The following is a 20,004-nucleotide window of genomic DNA, read 5'->3' on the forward strand; positions in this document are numbered from 1 at the left end:
CAGGTATGAGCCACCACACCCGGTCTGGACTCTTCATTTTTAACACATGCCCCAAGACAGTCTTATAATCAAGCTAGGTTGAGGAAACACAGGATTTCCCCACTCAACTAAAAAGGTCTGGCTCAGATTTCATCTCACATCCAACTCCAATCAGTCTGGACAACATATAATTACCCAAATGGGCCAAGCCCACTCATCTCCAGGCCCCTATAAGTACTACTGTCCCAGCACTCCCTTCACAGGTCATCAGGCTGACTCAGCCTTGACATCTCTTCTCCAAGACCCCTGCTGGACCCCTGTGTCCTCCCCTTTATAGCTCCTACTGTCTCATCGTTCCTTGTTTCCATTTCCAGGAAACTAAGTTCCATGAAGGCAGAGGCCATTTTTTTGTTGTTATTGTTCACTATGATATACCTAAAACTAAGATATAATAAAACTAGCACTTGAAATATTGACTGAATGAATGAATAAATAAGTGAAAATTAGGCAAGTTCTATGTTCCTTGTACAAAAAACTCTGATCTACTTTCCCTCAAAAATATACCAAGCCAAAAGATTAAACAAACTATAGATACAATTTTGGACACTAACAAAGATAGGTTGATAGAGGGAGATGATAAAAATAGTGGGGAAGCCACCTCCTTCTCCTGTGTACAAAACATCCATGCTTTTAGCCTCCTTCAGGTAGGGCACAGGACTCCAAACTGTGTCCCAGGGAGCCATAGGTTTGGTAGAAGTGCTCAGCAAACCAATGGGAGATGTAAAGAAGTAAGGGTATTTTGTCAAAAAGCAATGTAAATGGGGAGAAGAGGGATGAGGAGAAGAAAAGGAAGGAAAGGGGAGATAAGGTTACACATTTAGTAGATGTAAGTATAATAGCATTCCAAATTGCCTGAAAACTCTTATAAGCATTTCCAATAAGGAAAAAAAAAAACTTTCAAAAGAATATTAGTTCAAATAAGTAACATAAATGACTTTCTTATTTTTTTCTTGACAGTAGGAATAAAAACCCTGAGGAACAGAAATGAAGCCAGAGATCCCATCAGAGAGGAAGGTACAAGCCAAGACCACTGAAGGATGACCGTCTCAGTGGGTGAATGAGGAAAAGCAGAGAAAATATTCCCACAAAAGGAAATGGTGGGACACATGCCTGGCTCCACCTAGATTTAGATTAAACTTATCTAGATTTAGCAGAAAAAAAATAAAAGCAAGCAAAGAAAGTGATAACTAAATGGATTCGATTGCAGGAAAACTGATTATATAAAATAATAACAAAATCTAATTTGTGAGGTTAAAAAAGATAACACTAAAAATAGCATATATTTCATAAAGGAGGTACTCTAAAACAGACTAATATTCTTGTATTATTTGAACAAAGTTATAAATATTGATAAGCTTTAAACTTCATTTTAATTGATGTTAGTATTTCTAGGTTAACCACAAAAAGAACAGAAAAAATATACATACAATTCATAGCCAAGTAGAAGGAAGAGTGGAAGGGAAGAAAGAAAGCTCAATTTATCTATGAGAAGGCAAGAAAGAAGAAAAAAAAAAAATTGGAGCACAAAATAAGATAGAAAAAATGAAATATATCAGTATTCATTTAAAAAAGGTTAAGCAGAATAAACTCTTCAGTGATGAGGCAGATTGTCACATTTTTAAAAAATAATCTAACTTATGCTGTTTATAGGAGACACAAAATTAAACATAAGAATTCAAAAAATTTTAAAGGAAAAGAATGAAAATATACATACTGTACTACGTATGCTAACCAAAAGAAAGCCAGCACAGTTTTATTAACATACAACAAAATAAATTTCAAAGCAAAAAAAGCATTACTAGAAAAAGAGGCTAATCATATAATGACAAAAGATTCACTTTCCTAGGCACACATAACATTTTAAAGGTACATGCATCTAAGAACTAAAGCTTCAAAAGCTGACAGAACTATACATAAGGAGAAATTTAAAAATCTACGATCAAAGCAGAGATTTTTAACATCTTTCAGCAACTAAGATCAAGCAATCAAATCACTAAGGACAAAAAAGATTTTAATAAAATATGCAACAAGTTTGATCTAAATAATGCAGAAATCATATATACATTATTTTCAAGCACTCATGGAATATTTGGAAAAACATAAAATATCAACAAATATCATCAAAGATTCTAGATCATCCCTCATTCCCTGACCCATAACCCAATTAAGCTACAAAGATTTTTTAATTAAAATATTTATTAGCAAATTTAAAAGGATACTTCTAAATAATTCATAATGAAAATTAGACAACACAGAGAACTCATCATGAAAATAGTAAACATAAGAATGCTTGGGGCCGGGCACAATGGCTCACGCCTGTAATCCTAGCACTCTGGGAAGCTGAGGCGGGTGGATCGCTCAAGGTCAGGAGTTCGAGACCAGCCTGAGCAAGAGTGAGACCCCCGTCTCTACTAAAAAAAATAGAAAGAAATTATCTGGCCCACTAAAAATATATAGAGAAAAAATTAGCCGGGCATGGTGGTGCATGCCTGTAGTCCCAGCTACTCAGGAGGCTGAGGCAGTAGGATCGCTTAAGCCCAGGAGTTTGAGGTTGCTGTGAGCTAGGCTGATGCCATGGCACTCGCTCTAGCCCGGGCAACAGAGCGAGACTCTGTCTCAAAAAAAAAAAAAAAAAAGAATGCTTGGGATACAAAAAAAAAAAGACACACACAGGAAACTTTATTCTTAAATGCTTACATAAAAAAAGTCTGAAAATAAATGGCCTTAGTAAACCAACATAAATTAGAGGCTGGGCACAGTGGCTCACACCTGTAATCCTAACACTCTGGGTGGCCAAGGTGGGAGGATGATTCAAAATCATCTTTCTTTAAAAAATGGTATAGCTACCTACCTAGGTAGAAATCTATAAACGAATCAAGAAGACTAAAAAAAGAGTTGAGAAAGAGTATTAGATTCTAAATTGACATACTTAGGCCGGGCGCGGTGGCTCACGCCTGTAATCCTAGCACTCTGGGAGGCCGAGGTGGGTGGATCGCTCAAGCTCAGGAGTTCGAGACCAGCCTGAGCAAGAGTGAGACCCCGTCTCTACTAAAAATAGAAAGAAATGATTTGGACAGCTAAAAATATATATAGAAAAAATTAGCCGGGCATGGTGGTGCATGCCTGTAGTCCTGGCTACTCGGGAGGCTGAGGCAGTAGAATTGCTTAAGCCCAGGAGTTTGAGGTTGCTGTGAGCTAGGCTGACGCCACGGCACTCACTCTAGCCTGGGCAACAGTGCAAGACTCTGTCTCAAAAAAAAAAAAAAAATTGACATACTTAAATCAATCCAATACCTAGATAATACACTCAAGTAATAAGGCTGGAAAAAGGTGATTTGGGCATCCATAGAAGATAATTATGCTGGGGTTTAGGGGTGATGTTGATCTAAATAAGATTTTAGCTCAGTAAGATTTTAGCAAGGGGAAAATGCTGTCTGCCTCCCCTTACTAAAATGAGTGAAATCAGGAACTGTTTTGTTCTCCTCTGTAACCCAAGCACCTAGAATAGTGCCTGGAACATGGCAGATCCTCAACAAATGCACTAAAAGCTGGATGGGAAAGAAAACCCCTCTTCTAAGTCTGGAAGGGTAGGCAGGAGCAGTTTGTCAGATGGTGGAGGCAATGGCCTTAGCAAAGGCATGAAACAACATGATCCATCTGCAGGAAAGCCAATTCAGCGTTGCTGGGAACTGACACACAAGGGATGGGATGAAAATTGGGAACTTGCACATGGGAACAAAGATTCCAGAAGCACTCAAGACTCACGCATTTCTATGAACAGCTGCCTCTTTTCTGCCATGGTCTTCCGCTTGTTCCCACTTTCCTCAATCATCCTGGAGACAAAGAAAGATACAATAAACCACTGTATAATTTGAGAATTCAACCAAGTGCTAATCATTCTACTGAAAAGAGGTACAGGAAACCAAGTTGCAAATGCACATTTTAAGACCATATCAGTAAAAATAAACTGGAAGCCTGATACAGAAAAAGGTAGACTATTGTACTTTTATTTGATAGCTTCTAAAATATTAATAAGTCATACTTAATTGAGCTTGTATACTTGCTTCTTGTGCTGAAAATATGGGGCTGTCTTATTTCTAACTTTATTTTCTCTGCAGAGTCCTGGATTAGTTGAGACAGTTTCCCATATCATTACTGTTTTATAAATAAACATGTTTGATAGATAAACATGTTTCTAAATACAATTTAGAAAATAAATACAATGAAAGGCTGCAATAAAGAACATAAGAACAGTTGGCTTATACATAAAATAAATAAATAAAATCTTTTTTCTTTTTTTCTTTTTTTAGAGACAGGGTCTCACTCTGTCGCCCAGGCTGAAGTGGCACAATCATAGCTCACTGCAGCCTTGAACTCCTGGGCTGAACGGATCCTCCAGCTTCAGCCTCCCAAGTAGCTGGGACTACAGATGCACACCACCATGCCTGGCTAATTTTTTTATTTTTTGTAGAGACAGGGTTTCGCTATGTTGCCCAGGCTGGTCTCAAACTCCAGCCCTCAAGCAATCCTCCGACCTCATCCTCCCAAAGTGCTGGGACTACAGGTGTGAACCACCATGCTCAGCCCTATTTTTATATTAAAGAAAAAAGGTATTCATCCCCAAACCCAAAGATCTCCTAAATGTAAATTTTCTATCATATGGCAAAATTTACATTGACAGACTTAGGCTATGCCTCTGTTAAAACTCTTTACATGCATTATCTCATTTAATCCTCACAAAACCCTTTGTGCTGGTATTATTATGATCATCTATTATTATCTTCATTTTATAAATTAGGCAACAGATGCCTAGAAAAGAATACTAACCTACTCAAGAGTACACAACTCAAAAGTGGTAGAGTGGAATCCTAACCCTTAAACTTCTTACATAATTGTTACTTGTAGATACATATTTTCAAATCTCTATGCCTGAAAAGCTAGAACACAAGCCTATTATATGGACCCTATTGATGCAAAATTTGTGACAATTTCAGCTGAAGTTTGCCTTACCCTATGAAGAAAAAAAATATCTAGACAAAGTGCATAAGCCAAATAATTTCCCTAAGTAGATTAACCTGTTGTAAACCATTCTCAAGTATAATTAAAATGTTATAGATTAAACTGCTCTAAGTCATTCTCGAATATGTTGGAATCACAAATTATGTGATGGCCATAAATTATATATCCATTAAAGCAAGTTACCTGCTTATGAAAAGTTTAGTTATATCCTAGAGAAAATTAAAAATGTAAATATATTCCTTAACATTCGGTATTTAGTATTTTATCATTAATACTGGCCCTCTCCTACATCACTGAAATGTTACCAAGTAGGCTTTACCATAAATGATGGTTACTTAATAATTTGCCCCAAGACAAAAGAATTTTAAACAGAAAGTCAAAGAAAAAAACAAGAAACAGAAAAATCTAATAAAATCTAGATCTTAAAGAAAAAACAGGAGTTGGTATTAGTAGCCTATAATTACAAAGAAAAAAATAATTCAAAAGCTTGCTCCTCCCCAATCTTGGTCTCTCACTGGGTAATACAAATTTAAAAGTTAAACACAGATTAAAACAGAAAATGTCATATGTCCTTTATAATATATCTGATTTATTAAACTTTTTTCTACTTTTACTATTCCTTTACAGCACTTCTTTCCAAAGTAATTCTTGTCCCTTCTCCAGGGATAAGAATTCCTGGAGACCCCTAAGTTCTTCATGACAATTTTCTAAATTTTGTTTTTAGTTCCAGATTAATCTTGGAAAAAAATTAATATAAACATATCCTGGATCATCTGGTTGACCACCATACTACAAGTACTGCCATGCAATTTGAGGGCCCATGCCTGCATGCATAATTACCTGTGGCAAGGTGGCAAGAGATCACCTAAAGCAGTGTGGTTGGCAAACTACACAAACTATATTACCATGGGCCAGATCTGACTTGCCACCTGTTTCTGCAAATAAAGCTCTATTAGAGCAAAGCCACACCCATTTATTTATGTATTACCTATGGCTGCTTTCATGCTACAATGGTAGACTTCAATAGTAGCAACAGAAAGCATTTGGCCTGCAAAGTCTAAAATATTTCCTATCTGGTCCTTTAAGAAAAAGTTTGCCAACCTGACCTAAAGCAATAGTAATTAATATTAAATATCTACGTATGTCTGGCTGCAATCAAGTTAGCATGTCCCCATTATCAAAATGACAACAATTATTCCACATGGGCTTGAGTTCCAGTTCCATTGCTGGAAGTCCATCCTTGGGGAAGAGCTTTAATCACTCTAAAATTCATTCTTCATTGCTAAAATGGCATAAAAATTATATATACTCCATTAACCATTCATTGGACAAATATTCATTAAGCTGCTCTTATGTGGCAGGTGCAGCTAGAGGTACTGGGAATACTGCAGTGAGTAAAAGACAAAGTCCTTGCCTTCAGGTAGCTTCCATTCTTGTGAGAGGATTAAATGCAGTAATGCATTTAGACAGTGCCTGGCCTGAGCTAAGCACAGATCAAATGGTAGCTGCTATTTTTGTTATTATTACAATTACTATTACACAAGTAGTTTATAAACCTAGCAAGGAGAATCTCATTTGTAATTAAGGATAGATATTATTTGATTTGATGTATTTTCTTTTAAGAAAGTCTTTGGACTTTTTGAAACCAATAAAAGCACAAAGTAGATACTTTAGAAATTTAATTATAACTGACAAAATGATGGTATCCTGAAATCACACAATTATTACAAACTCAAATCAAGCAACACATAAAGTCTGAACAGACAATTCACCAAAAGAGATGTACAAATAGTAGATAAGCATCGGAAAAGATGTTCAACATCATATCATCAGAGAACTGAAAATCAAAACAAGGAGATACCAGTATACACATGTTAGAATGGCCAAAATCATGAACGCTGACAACAGCCAATGCTGGTGAGGATATGAAGCAATAGAACTCTCATTCATTGCTGCTGGGAATGCAAAATGGTATAGTCACTTTGGAAGACAGTTTGGGAGTTTCTTTCATAACTGAACATACTCTTACCATACAATCCAGCAATAACACTCCTTCGCATTTACCCAAAGGAGGTGAAAACTTACGTCTACGCAAAACCTGCTCGTAGATGTTTATAGCAGCTTTATTCATAATTGCCAAAACTTGGAAGCAACCAAGAGGAATGGATAAACTGTATTATATCCAGACAATGGAATATTATTCAGCACTAAAAAGAAATGAGCTATCAATCCATGAAAAGACATGAACTTTAAATGCAATTTAAATGAAAGAAGGCAATCTGAAAAGGCTACATACAGTATAGTTCCAATCATATGACATCTCAGAAAAGGCAAAACTATGGAGATAGTTAAAAGATCATTGGTTACGAGGGTGGTGGTGGTAGAGTGAGCAGGCAGAACACAGGATTTTTAGGGCAGTGAAACTACTCGGTATGATACTATAATGGTAGATACATGTCATTATACCCTTGCCCAAATGCATAGAATGGACAAAAGTGAACCCTGATATAAAGCGTGGACTTTCAATGACAATGTTGTATCAAGATAAGTTCATCAACTTCAACAAATGTACCACTCTGGTGGGGGATGTTGATAATGGGGAGGCTATGCAAGTGTGCGTGCAGGGAGTATATGCAAAAATCTCTGTACCTTCTACTCAATTTTGCTGTGAACCTAAAACTGCTCTAAAAAAAATAAAGTCTATTTAAAGAAAAAAATTATCTAGCAGGCTTATTAAAATACAGATTATTGGGACCCACCCCAAAATTTCTGATTTAGTACATCTACAGTGGACCTGAGAACTTGCATTTGTAATAAGTTCCAGTTAGTGCTGATGCTGCTCGTCTGGGAACCACACTTTGAGGACTCCCTGGCCTAGCCCTGCTCCTATGCCCTCTTCTGCTTCCCTCATTCCCTTACAGATTTCACCTGACAGCACAACCTCAATAAATTTATTGCATAAGAATCCCCAACTCAGGCTCTGCTTCTAAAGAACTAAACCTAAAATAGTATGATCAAAATTTTAAAAAGAAAGACATACACATACACGTGTCTTCAATGCTTGTGTACAAAGAGAATCTCTGAAAGAATACACGAGAAACTGTTCACAGAGCTGTCTTTCAGACTTAGTGACTGGAACTGGAAAGCAGGAAGACAGCAGGTGTGGCACTCACTTGCCATTTTAGACCTTCCTAATGTACCTCTCACTTGTTCTCTTACCAACTCCCTTCTGTATCTTCCCTTCATGTCCTTCTACTATATTTTTCTTTTTCTCTTTTTCCCCTCATACTTCCATGTATACCATCATCTAGTTTAATTACCACAACCTACCAGATACCATTTAGAAATGAGGAAACAAAAGCACACCAGAGACAAATACCTTATTCAAGACTGACAAGTGGCAGAGCTGAGAGATAAGCAATTCGATCTGATTCCAAAGCCTGTGCTCTTTCCACCATACAGCGCTTTTCCATCTTAAAGCAATACAGCTCCCTGCTCACAAAGCAAATTCCTAAACTACTCTAAGTGAGTTCCGTCATGACACAATCACCTTCAGAGACTAAGCTGGTTCTCAACCAGGGCAATTTTGTCTCCATGGGATATCTGGTAATATCTACAGACATTTCTGGTTGTCACAACTGGGAGGGTGCTGTTGACATCTAGTAGACAGAGGTCAGAGATGCTGCTAAACATTCTATAATGCGTAAGACAGTTTCCCACAACAAAGAATTATCCAGTCCAAAATACCAATAGTGCAGAGGTTGAGAACCCTGAGAGAGACTATCTATCTAATGGAGTTTTAAATATAGTAAAAATTCAAAAGCAGCCAGTATTAAACTTAGCTTGTTCAATATGGTATTCAACAGCAGAAGAACTGGCATCTTGAATTCTAAACTACAGTTATCTTTAGCCTTGAAACTCACCTGTCACTCAATTTCTGTATCTCAAGTTCATCACTCGTCAAATGGACATGATGTGGATACCTTTGTGAAGCAATGTGGAGTAACAAAAAGACTGTGTTTAAGTCAGTTAAGCTAAATTTCAAACGCTAGCTCCATCATTTGGGCTTTGGGTAAATTACTTAACCCTTCTGAGTTTCAGACCCATCATATGCAAAACTGCAAAACTGGGATGATCACGAGTACCTTTCTCATAGGATTGTTGTGAGGATTCACAGCAAATGCTAGAACGATTACTGGCACATAGTAAGTATTCCCTAAGGGCTACCAAACCAGTGTTTAAAAAAAGTTTGTTACTCCACAGTAGCCATAACATTGACATTATCTGTTGACTCAGCAGGTAGAGGAGACCCTGCCTTTATTCCATCACGCATACTACTTTTAAGGTATAACTGACCAGTTTCCAATTGCCAGCACCTGCATTTCTTTGAAGGCAGACTGCTAAAAATCAGACCCAAGTTCTGATTGTGAAAGTAGGTAAATCACAAAGACGACTCAGTTCACAGTCCAGCCAAGATTCTTCCAATCCTCTAAGCCAGAAGTGGCTCTCTTCCTCTTGCTACAAGATGGCAGTCTCCTCTGCCCAAAAACTATACAAAGGGGTCATCTGAGATGCATGCCTCAAAAGATGCTCACCCTCTTCAAGATCTGTCCCTATCTCCCTTACTGCATATAGGCTAATAACTAAGGTCAAGTCTTGACATTGCCAGAATAGGGAGGTATTGTCCTTACTTTGGATGGAAAGAACTGATTCACCAGAACAGCTGTTAGGCCTGAAGATATGTATTGGCAGGAACTAGAAGAACACACCTGGGAATGGATCTTGAGAGTGCTGAATTTGGGGGCCAAACATAAGGCTGGTAAAGAAAAGTTTATTGATGTGGGGCACTCTCCCATGACTCAGGATTTAATGTTCCAAAAACGACGTCTGGAGCCAGGCCTAACATGCTGCTGGAATGGCTCATTTAAGTCTGAAATAAATTTTTTAAATGATGGCTTACAGAAAATGAATTGAAGAGCTGGAACTGCATGGCAAGGTATTAAGGAGTCAAAGGGTGCCTTCCCATGTCCTCTAACCTGTACACTGGGACTGACAGCACCTGAGGGCTTTCTCTAATTTTCAGAGCCCATTTTGTTCTCTGCATGGTAGGCCTAAAATACTACAGATCTACCACCTCCTGGAAACAATCTTAACTGATGATCAACAGAGACAGACAGTATACATAATAAATACTCCAGCCATCTTGCCCCCTTAAGGACTGTAACTCTAAAACACATGCATTACATTGGCTCCTAGAGTTTCCCAGTGGGAATAAACTTTAGTAGTTACTCATTCTAGTAACTAGTTGGATAACAAACCCTTTATTTACTATCTTTGCTATCTTCCCTTTCCTATATCACGTCACACTCTCCTAACTGGTTTTTCCTAGAATAACCTCCAAAAAAAAAAAAATACTTGCATTCAAATCCTTGTCTAAGAGTCAGCTACTGGGGAACTAAGACATCAAGTCATTTCATTTCAACCAAGTGTATAATTCAGAGTACATAAAATCCAAATTTATGGGATACACATAAACTGAGATTAATATGTACTATTTCTCCATGCCTACTAATAGGTGACTCCATGCCAGTGTTTTTTGTATACTAATACGTGCATCTTTGTAATTATGTTTTTAACAGTTCCATACCCAAAAGAATCTATGTAATCCCACTAGCACAGCTGATTATATGCCCTTGCCATCCTGTTATAACCTTGAAGATCAATACTTCCATGAATGTAAGCACATCTCTCTACTTCCTTCCACTTGGACTCCTGGCACTCTGCCTTTCCTTAGCCACATAATCTAGAGATAACTAATATCATTTCCTTCACATACTAACTCTAATTTCAAGCCCTGCCATTTCCTTCCTCATAATCACTCTCATATCCACCCCTTTTTCCCATTTCAACTGCCAAAATCTTTGTCCACATTAATGCACAAATAAAATCCTATGACCTTGTGATCTCAGAACTCTCCACCCCCTTCCTCCTGTAATTCATTCTTCAGACATACAGAGAAATACACTAGGTAAATTTATCAAACAAATCTGATCTTCAGTGGATCCCAATGACCCTACTCAGGAGCTTCATTTCACACAACTTAAAGAACCAGGGCATAGCTTTAGACTATAAAGTATAAAGAAGACCAGAGTCCTAGCTTTGAGAATCTAAGCAAAGTTTCTTAAATCTAAAAGGGGTTGAAACTGGAAGTTCCTAGAAGAGGCTGTTTAATGCCCTAAGCCCAAAGCCAAACTAAATGAATGAGTTTGGAAAGCACAATCCCATGAAATAAAAAATTGGTAAGTTGGATTTTATCAAAATTAACTGTTATGCAAAAGATACTATTAAGAGAATAAAAAGACAGGCCACAGAGTGAAAGAAAATATTTTCAAAACACATAATTGATGAATATGTGTTTTGTATGCAAATTTATAAAGAACTCATAAAACTCAATAACAAGAAAACAGTCCAATCAAAAATGATCAAAAGATATGAACAGACACCTCACCAAAGAAAATATACAGATGGTAAATAAGCATATGAAAAGACATTTGACATCATTTGTTATTAGGGAATAACAAATTAAAACAACAAAGAGATACCATTACATATGTATTAGAATGGTTAATATCCAAAAAACTGGCAATATCAAATGCTGACAAGAATGTAGAGCAACAAGAACTCACTCGTTGCTGGTGAGAATGCACAAACAGCCACACTGGAAAACACCTTGCAGTTTCCTATAATGTGAATCATAGTCTTACCATATGATCCAACAATTACACTGCTGGGTATTTACCCAACTGAGTTGAAATTTTACGTCCATACAAAACCTGTACCCAAATGTTTATACCAGATTTATTCTTAATTGCCAAAAGCTGGAAGCAACAAAAACATCCTTCAGTAGGTCAATGTACAAATAAACTGCAGTACTTCCATAAATGGAATATTGTCCAGCAATAAAGAGAATGAAGTATCAAGCCATGAAGACACAGAGGAAGCTTAAATGTATATTGATAAGTGAAAAAAGCCAGTCTGAAAAGTCTACATACTGTATGATTCCAATTTTATCACCTTCCAGAGAAAACTATAGAGACAGCAAAGATTGCCAGAGGTTTGGGGGACGTCGGAGAGACTTGAGTAGGTGAAGCACAGGGTAATTTTGAGGGCAGTAAAACTATTCTGTATGATACTGTAGTGGTAGATTATACATTTGTCAATGCTGATAGATCCTGACAACACAAAAAGTGAACTTTTATGTATGCAAACTTTTTAAAAATCAGAGGACCCCAGAATGAATTGTGGAATGTGACAAAACAATCCAACTACATTACAAGTGTATGAAACACCACCCTCAATGAAGAGGGCGGGAGAAAAGGTAGTGACAACGAAGTGTAAGGACTGAGCAACATCAACCAACTGAATATAACTGATACTACAGAACACCCTACCCAACAATAACAAATGTACAATCTTTTCAAGTGCACATCAAACATGCACCAAGAAAGACCATATATCTTGGGCTATAAAATAAACATTAACAAAATCAAAAGAATTAAAATTATACAAACTATGTTATCTGACCACATTGGATTGAAACAAGAATTCACTAAGAGGAAGAGACAAATCAATGAAACCAAAAGCTGGTTCTTTAAAAATAATAACAAAGCTGGTAAGATAGACAAAGAAAAAATAGAGAAAGTACAAATTACCAAAATAACTAATGAAAGAGGGGAGGACATTAGTACAGAACCCATGAACATTAAAAGAAATACTACGGAAATACTATGAACAATTCTATTCTATATATATAAATATGACAACTTAGATAAAACTGACCAATTCCTCAAAAACTACAAATTACCAAAACTCTATGAGCTGAAATATTTTTTTCCACAAGCTGAAATAGATAATCAGAATAACAAGAAATTGAATTTGTAATTTAGAAAAAAAAAACCTTTTGTAAAAAAATTTCCAGGCCCAATGCTATAAGATCTCTTCCAGAAAACAAGGGACAAGGAAACACTACCCAACTTATTTGTAGCCAGCATTACCCAGGTACTAAAACCCAATAGAGGCAGTACAAAAAAGAAATCTACTAACCAATGTTCGTGAACATAGGTGTAAAAGTCCTCAGAAATGTTAGCAAACCAAATCCGTGAATGTATTAAAACATACTACAAAGCCACAGTAATAAAGACAGTGTAGTACTGGCACAAGGATAACAATATGAATCAAGGGAACAGATTGAGAGTCCAGAAACACATCCTTGCACTATGGTCAACTTGATTTTCAACAGTGGTGCCAATTCAATAGAGAAAAGACAGTCTTTTCAACAAGTGGTGCCAGAATCAAATTGCGGTATATTCATACAAATTATGGTATATACATGCAATGGAATGTTATTCAGCTATAAAACAGAATAAAGTACTGATGTATGCTACAACATGGATGAACCCTGAAAACATTATGCTAAATGAAACAAGCCAGTCACAAAAGACCACATATTATATGATTCCATTTCTATGAAATGTCCAGAATAGGCAAATCCATAGCAACAGAAAATTAATCATTGGTTTCTAGGGCTTGGGGAAGAAGGAGAATAGGGAGTTACTGCTACTAAGTACAGAGTTTCTTTTTAGGGGTGATGAAAATGTTCTGCAATTAATAATAGCAACGGTTGCACAACTCTATGAATATACCCAAAACCATTGAATTGTAGGGTGAATTATATGGTAGGTGAATTATATCTCAAACAGAAAAAGGATATCTTACTAAATATAATGCTTTGGGAATTGTGTTCACCAAATATTATATTGCTAAAATTCATCCTATTATTGCATGTTATTGTTCATTCCTTTTGACTGCTGTATAATTCCAAATACTACATTTTAATGTAATGTACTCTCCTGCTGATGGAAATATAGGCTGTTTCTAGGTTTTTCCCTATTGCAAACAGCATTGCTATAGTGTTGTACCTGTATCTTGCTGCACAAGGGTGAGAGTTTATCGTGGCTGTATACCTAAAAAAGGAATTGCCAAACTGTTTTTTAAAGTGCACCAAACCAGGTGTGGTGGCGCACACCTGTAATCCTAGCATTTTGGGAGCCTGAGGCGGGAGGATTGCTTGAGGCCAGGAGTTCAAGACCAGCCTGGGCAACATAGTGAAACACCATCTCTACACAAAAAAAATTTAAAAAGTAGCCAGGAGTGATGGTGCATACCTATAGTCTCAGCTACTCAGGAGGCTGAAGCAGAAGGATTGCTTGAGCCCAGCTGTTTGAGGTTGCAGTGAGCCATGATCACACCACTCTCTAGCCCAGGTAATAAAGTAAGATCCTGTCTTAAAAAACAAAACAAAACAAAACAAAAAAACCAACTTGAACAAGCAGATAAGAAAATTTGACAAAAGATATGAGTAGGCAATTCATGGAAAAACCAGCAGAAAGCAGAAATGGAAAACAAATATATATAAAGTTGTACATAACAATTCAAGACTAAACTATAATATTTAAGGATTCACAGTTGTGTATAAAAACCACAAAGACATACAAGGAAGTGGTTACCATACGAATCAGGACAGTGGTTATTCTGGGAGGGAAGGAAGGGACTATGGCTGGGATGGGATATATGGAAAGGCTTTAGGGAGAGCTGGAAATTCTATTTCTTCACCTGGGTGGTGATTAGAGTGTTTGCTGTATGATAATTCACTAAGCTATAATTTTTTAGTATATGTTTTGTTCTGTAATATAAAGTTTACAAAATATAATAATTTATGCATCACATCCATCAAATAAGAAAACAATTAACTCTGAAAATATCATATTGGTGAAAATATGAACCAACATGAATTCCCATATACTCCTGGTGAACGTACAAATAAATATAACCACTTTGGACACAGAAAGCAGTATCTAGTAAAGTTAAAAATGTGTGTACTGGATTACCCAAAAGTACCGCTTCTACAACCATGTCCTAAAGGGACATATACAAGGATGCTTACAACAATACTGTTTGTAAACACAAAATCAGAAACAGCCATCAATAAAGGAATAGGAAAACTGTAGTAGTCAATCACACGACACTATACAACATAGCTACATTTATTGAGTTGCATCAATTTCAGAATGTTAAGTGAAAAAAAAATTGCAAGAGAATACATGCAAAATTATATCATTTATATAAAGTTCAAAAACATGCACATTAATAGAAATAGGACCAGGATAATGGTGAGGCAAATGGGGTACCTGGGGTGCAAAATTTAAGGATGCATCACTCTTGGGGCCATGCAAGCCCAAGAGTGAGGGTGTCCTTTTATTGGGGTCCCAGATGCCTCCTCATCTCACCCTAGCCCTGGCCCTAAAGATATTGCTTATGAATTCATACATATATAGCAACAGTAAGATGTACATGAGAATAATAATCACCAAATTCAGAAAAATGAATATCTCTAGAGATGGAAGCAGAATCACATGACTGCAGAGGGATATCAACTCTCTGTTTTATTTGTTAGGCTGGGTTCTAGGTAGAGTATATTAATATTATTGTTTATGCTTTATATGTCCTATTTCATTATAGAATTTTAGGTCCTCTACTTTGAGTATATTCTCTGGTAAATCTTTTCCTGAGTGGGTTGGTGAGGTGGGAAGCAGTTCTCCATATATTTTATTATTGAAACAGAGTATACCAAATACGGTAAGTTCTGTACTTTTTATCCAAATATACATGAACTCTCACAAACTCTATCATTTGGTATAATGGTCATTCATATCAAATCTTCAGCAATGTCTTCTATGAGTATCCCAACAATATCTGCTAACAAAGGATGCATTTTAGTTTGACACCAAACTGTTTTTTCTTGCTGTTCATGTGTGCCTGTATTAATACTTCAATCTTCAGTTGACTCTGAAACTTCAACCTGCAGTTTTCTCGCAAGGATCTTTTTAAGCCATTTACCTACTTGGTAACATTCATTTCATTCACATCAGATAACATGATATGAAAGACCACAAAACCAGGCAGAGTGAACTATAATATGTGCTAATACAATATAAGCAAACAAATAAGAAAGATCACATTATTAACCCCTCCAGGTTGTGTTGTTTCCACGATTCTCTCAGATTCCCAAGCTTACCATACCTGATATATATCAGACATACAGATGGAGTAGATTGTCAATCTACAGGTTAAATATTGGTAAAACTTAATTGCTCATATTTTCTTATTATACCCTGCCTAGAGGATGTTGCTCTTTAAAAAATTCAGATGAGAAGACAAGACTGTGTTAGTCTTGAGGAACAAATCAGGATTAAGAATGTTAGAAGTAGATGAAGAAACCTGAGAGCCTAAGTAGTCAGGTGACTTAGACCTAAGGTTACAATGCTAGGAAAGTGTGGAGTTAGGCACTGACTTGACACTAAAGCCCATTCTCTTTGCACTGTGCCACATTGCCCCCTCCAGGGCAAACCTAAGGACCAAGGACTAAGGAAGGAATATCTGTCCCAAAACTGCTGTGCTGGATTAGACCTTAATGTCACAGAGCTCATGGGGTCTAGAGGACAGACAGTGCAACAAAAAGTCTAGACCCTTGTTTGTCCTTATACTCTGTTCTATTCTAGGAAGACAATGTGTTTCAGAACTGAACTAAGTCTGTAGGCAGAAGTTAAGTAACTCCTACAGTAAAGACTAAAGGAAAGAGAAGGCTTTGGAAATACTTCCAGAATGTCTCTGTACTGCACTTCAGTGTTAAATAGCTTTCATTTCCTTTGAATCTTTTTGGTAGTTTCTTAACCCAGGTCTCAGCTACATCAAAGCATCCAGGTATCAAAATTTCTTGTGTAAGTTCACCATCTCCCTGCAAAGCTCTTGTCAGTTTTTCTCTGGATGTCCATTTAAATAATTAAAAGTCAGTGAGGGCTGAGATTATCACTAATAAATATTAAGTACTTAGCTATAACTATCCAAACTTTATTGAAAGACAACTAGCTTCCTTGCTTATTTCAGGAAAATTCTCAAGTATCTTCCCTCTAATACTTCTTTTCTTCTCTTTAGATTAAAAAAAAAAAAATGCCAGGGAAAATAAATGTTTGTAAAACCTTAGAGATTTGCATTTTACAAATCAAGAGGGTTCTCTAAGTTCCAGTAAAAATAATTCAATAACTGTACTCCACTACAACAAAGAGCTCTGAGGAGCTAAATATAACCTCATAGGGCTGTGGTAACCATTAAATAAATCATGTAAAGCATTTAGCACAATCCTTGGCATCAAATAAGAGCTTAATAAATGTTAGCTATTATTACTGATATTATTATGTACTATTTGATTATAATACACTATTATAGAGCACTATTTGAATATACTGAAGTTCTGTTACAAGGATGTTTAGTCCAAACCTGATTATTACAGCATTTCAGTCCTGTTTTTAATTTATATATAATGTTGTTAATACATTAAAATTCAAGATCAAAATGTGTTTTCTTTAAAGGATGTGGTTTTGTTGTTGCTAAAAATAAATTAATAAGTAAACAACATACAATATATCTGTTTCTCTCAGTTACCTACAACTCAGAAAGATGTCCTACTCTTAACATATTAAAGATAAAAAAAAAAAAGATGATAATTTCAACAAATGCCAAAAAAAAAAAGCCCTCAATAAAATTCAATACCCAGAAGGGCGCGGTGGCTCACGCTTGCAATCCTAGCACTCTGGGAGGCCGAGGTGGGAGGATCGCTCAAGGTCAGGAGTTCGAGACCAACCTGAGCAAGAGCGAGACCCCGTCTCTACTAAAAATAGAAAGCAATTAGCCAGACAACTAAAAATATATAGAAAAAATTAGCCAGGCATGGTGGCACATGCCTGTAGTCCCAGCTACTCGGGAGGCTGAGGCAGAAGGATTGCTTGAGCCCAGGAGTCTGAGGTTGCTGTGAGCTAGGTTGATGCCACGGCACTCTAGCCCAGGCAACAGAGTGAGACTTTGTCTCAAAAAAAAAAAAAAAAAAAAAATTTAATACCCAACAAAATACTAACCAAGAAGAGAAGAAAACTTCCTTAAATATACTGAAGACATCTTCCCAAAACCATCAGTAAGCATCATATCTAATAGGGAAACACTGGAAACATTCCCACTCAGGAAAAAGATTGAAATGCCCATAATCATCACTGCTTTCTTGTACTGGAGAGTCTAGGCAATGCAATAACAGGAAAAAAAAATTAGTTGAATAAAGGAGAAGGAAGCCTGGTCAATTAAGTCTTCTAGTCAAAGTAGCCCAGTAAGTACATACTCTGATACATCCCCTCTGCTCCAAATATATAGTAATGATTAAAATATCTTTTAAAATAATTTTTTAAAACTGGTAAAAGATAGAAGTCTCAAAAGCAAATGGATAAACCTCCATTTGTTTCAGAAACAGAACAGATACATAAAGTTGGAGCACAACTGAAGCTACAGGCTTGCTTGGATTCTGAGTCCAGACCAGGTGTATACCTCCTGCTGGGCAATAAAGACACAGAGCAAAGGAGGATGGAGAAACCGGAGACAGCTGAGCCAAACTCACTGCATAAGGCCAGGGATGATGCTGGAGCTGAAAGAGAGCTGAAAAACACTGCTGCCAATCTCTGCCTAGAACTTCAGTTTATGTAATGCTCTGGGCTTAGAAAAGTGGGACGATACAAACACAGCCTTAAGACCAGGAACTGAATCAAGACACACACCCTGTGAGAGCATCTAAAATAAAATAGCCCAATTACCTCAAAGGGCAGGACCCCTGACCCACAATTATTATATCTGATTCCAGACTGGGGTCCAGTAGGTCAGGTGAAGCACCTAAAATATCACCACACAGAGAAGGGTGAACATAGAGATAAGAAAACAAAATCAAAAGCACACACACTCAAAATGAGTCTGTAATCCAAAACTTCAATACACACAAAGAGATACAATGCTAAGAAAGGCAGCCAACAAAAGAAACAACTGAATATGAATTCATTCCAGAAAAGTCTGACGACAATTTATTTTTTAAGAATATTTAGGGTGCTTAGGCCGGGCGCAGTGGCTCACGCCTGTAATCCTAGCCCTCTGGGAGGCCGAGGTGGGTGGATTGCTCGAGGTCAGGAGTTCGAGACCAGCCTCAGCAAGAGTGAGACCCCGTCTCTACTAAAAAATAGAAAGAAATTATCTGGCCAACTAAAATATATATACAGAAAAAAAAAATTAGCTGGGCATGGTGGCACATGCCTGTAGTCCCAGCTACTGGGGAGGCTGAGGCAGTAGGATTGCTCAAGCCCAGGAGTTTGAGGTTGCTGTGAGCTAGGCTGATGCCATGGCACTCACTCTAGCCCGGGCAACACAGCGAGACTCTGTCTCAAAAAAAAAAGAATATTTAGGGTGCTTAGACATAAATTTTAAAAACTGTTGGAAATGCAAAATGGTACAGTCACTTTGGAAGACAGCTTAGCAGTTTCCTACAAAGCTAAACATGTTCTTACCATATGATCCAGCAATTGCTCTCCCAGATACTTTCCCAAGTGAGTGAAAAACTTATATCCACACAAAAACCTGCACATGGATGTCTACAGCAGTTTTATTTATAATTGTCAAAACTTGGAAGCAACGAAGATGTCTTTCAGTAGGTGAATGAAGAAACAAACTGTGGTACTTCCATACAATGGAATATTATTCAGCACTAAAAAGAAATGAGCTATGAAGCCACAGAAAGACATGAAGGAACCTTAAATGCATATTGCTAAGTAAAAGAAGTCAGTCTAAGAAGGCTACATACTGTATGATTCCAATTATGTAACATTCTGGAAAAGGCAAAAAACTATAGACAGTGAAATCATCAGTGCTTGCCATGCTTAGGGTGAGGGAGAGAAGAATGAATAGGTGGAACACAGAGGATGTTTAGGGCAGTGAAATTACTTTGTATGATACCGTAATGACATTACA

General features: G+C 37.0%; 1 protein-coding gene across 3 annotated transcripts in view; it reads right to left on the reverse strand.

Moving 5' to 3' along the window:
- Positions 1-20,004, reverse strand: part of DTNB (dystrobrevin beta) — a 220,036-nt gene that overhangs the window by 195,079 nt on the left and 4,953 nt on the right. For all 3 annotated transcript variants that reach the window (XM_045549188.1, XM_045549190.1, XM_045549189.1), the window contains exon 2: positions 3,805-3,872. In XM_045549188.1, the coding sequence (XP_045405144.1) occupies positions 3,805-3,871 (67 nt within the window). In that variant the 5' untranslated portion in view covers position 3,872. The remainder of the gene's footprint in view (positions 1-3,804; positions 3,873-20,004) is intronic.

The sequence above is a fragment of the Lemur catta genome, chromosome 4, assembly GCF_020740605.2.
Source record: "Lemur catta isolate mLemCat1 chromosome 4, mLemCat1.pri, whole genome shotgun sequence".
Classification (NCBI taxonomy): domain Eukaryota; kingdom Metazoa; phylum Chordata; class Mammalia; order Primates; family Lemuridae; genus Lemur; species Lemur catta.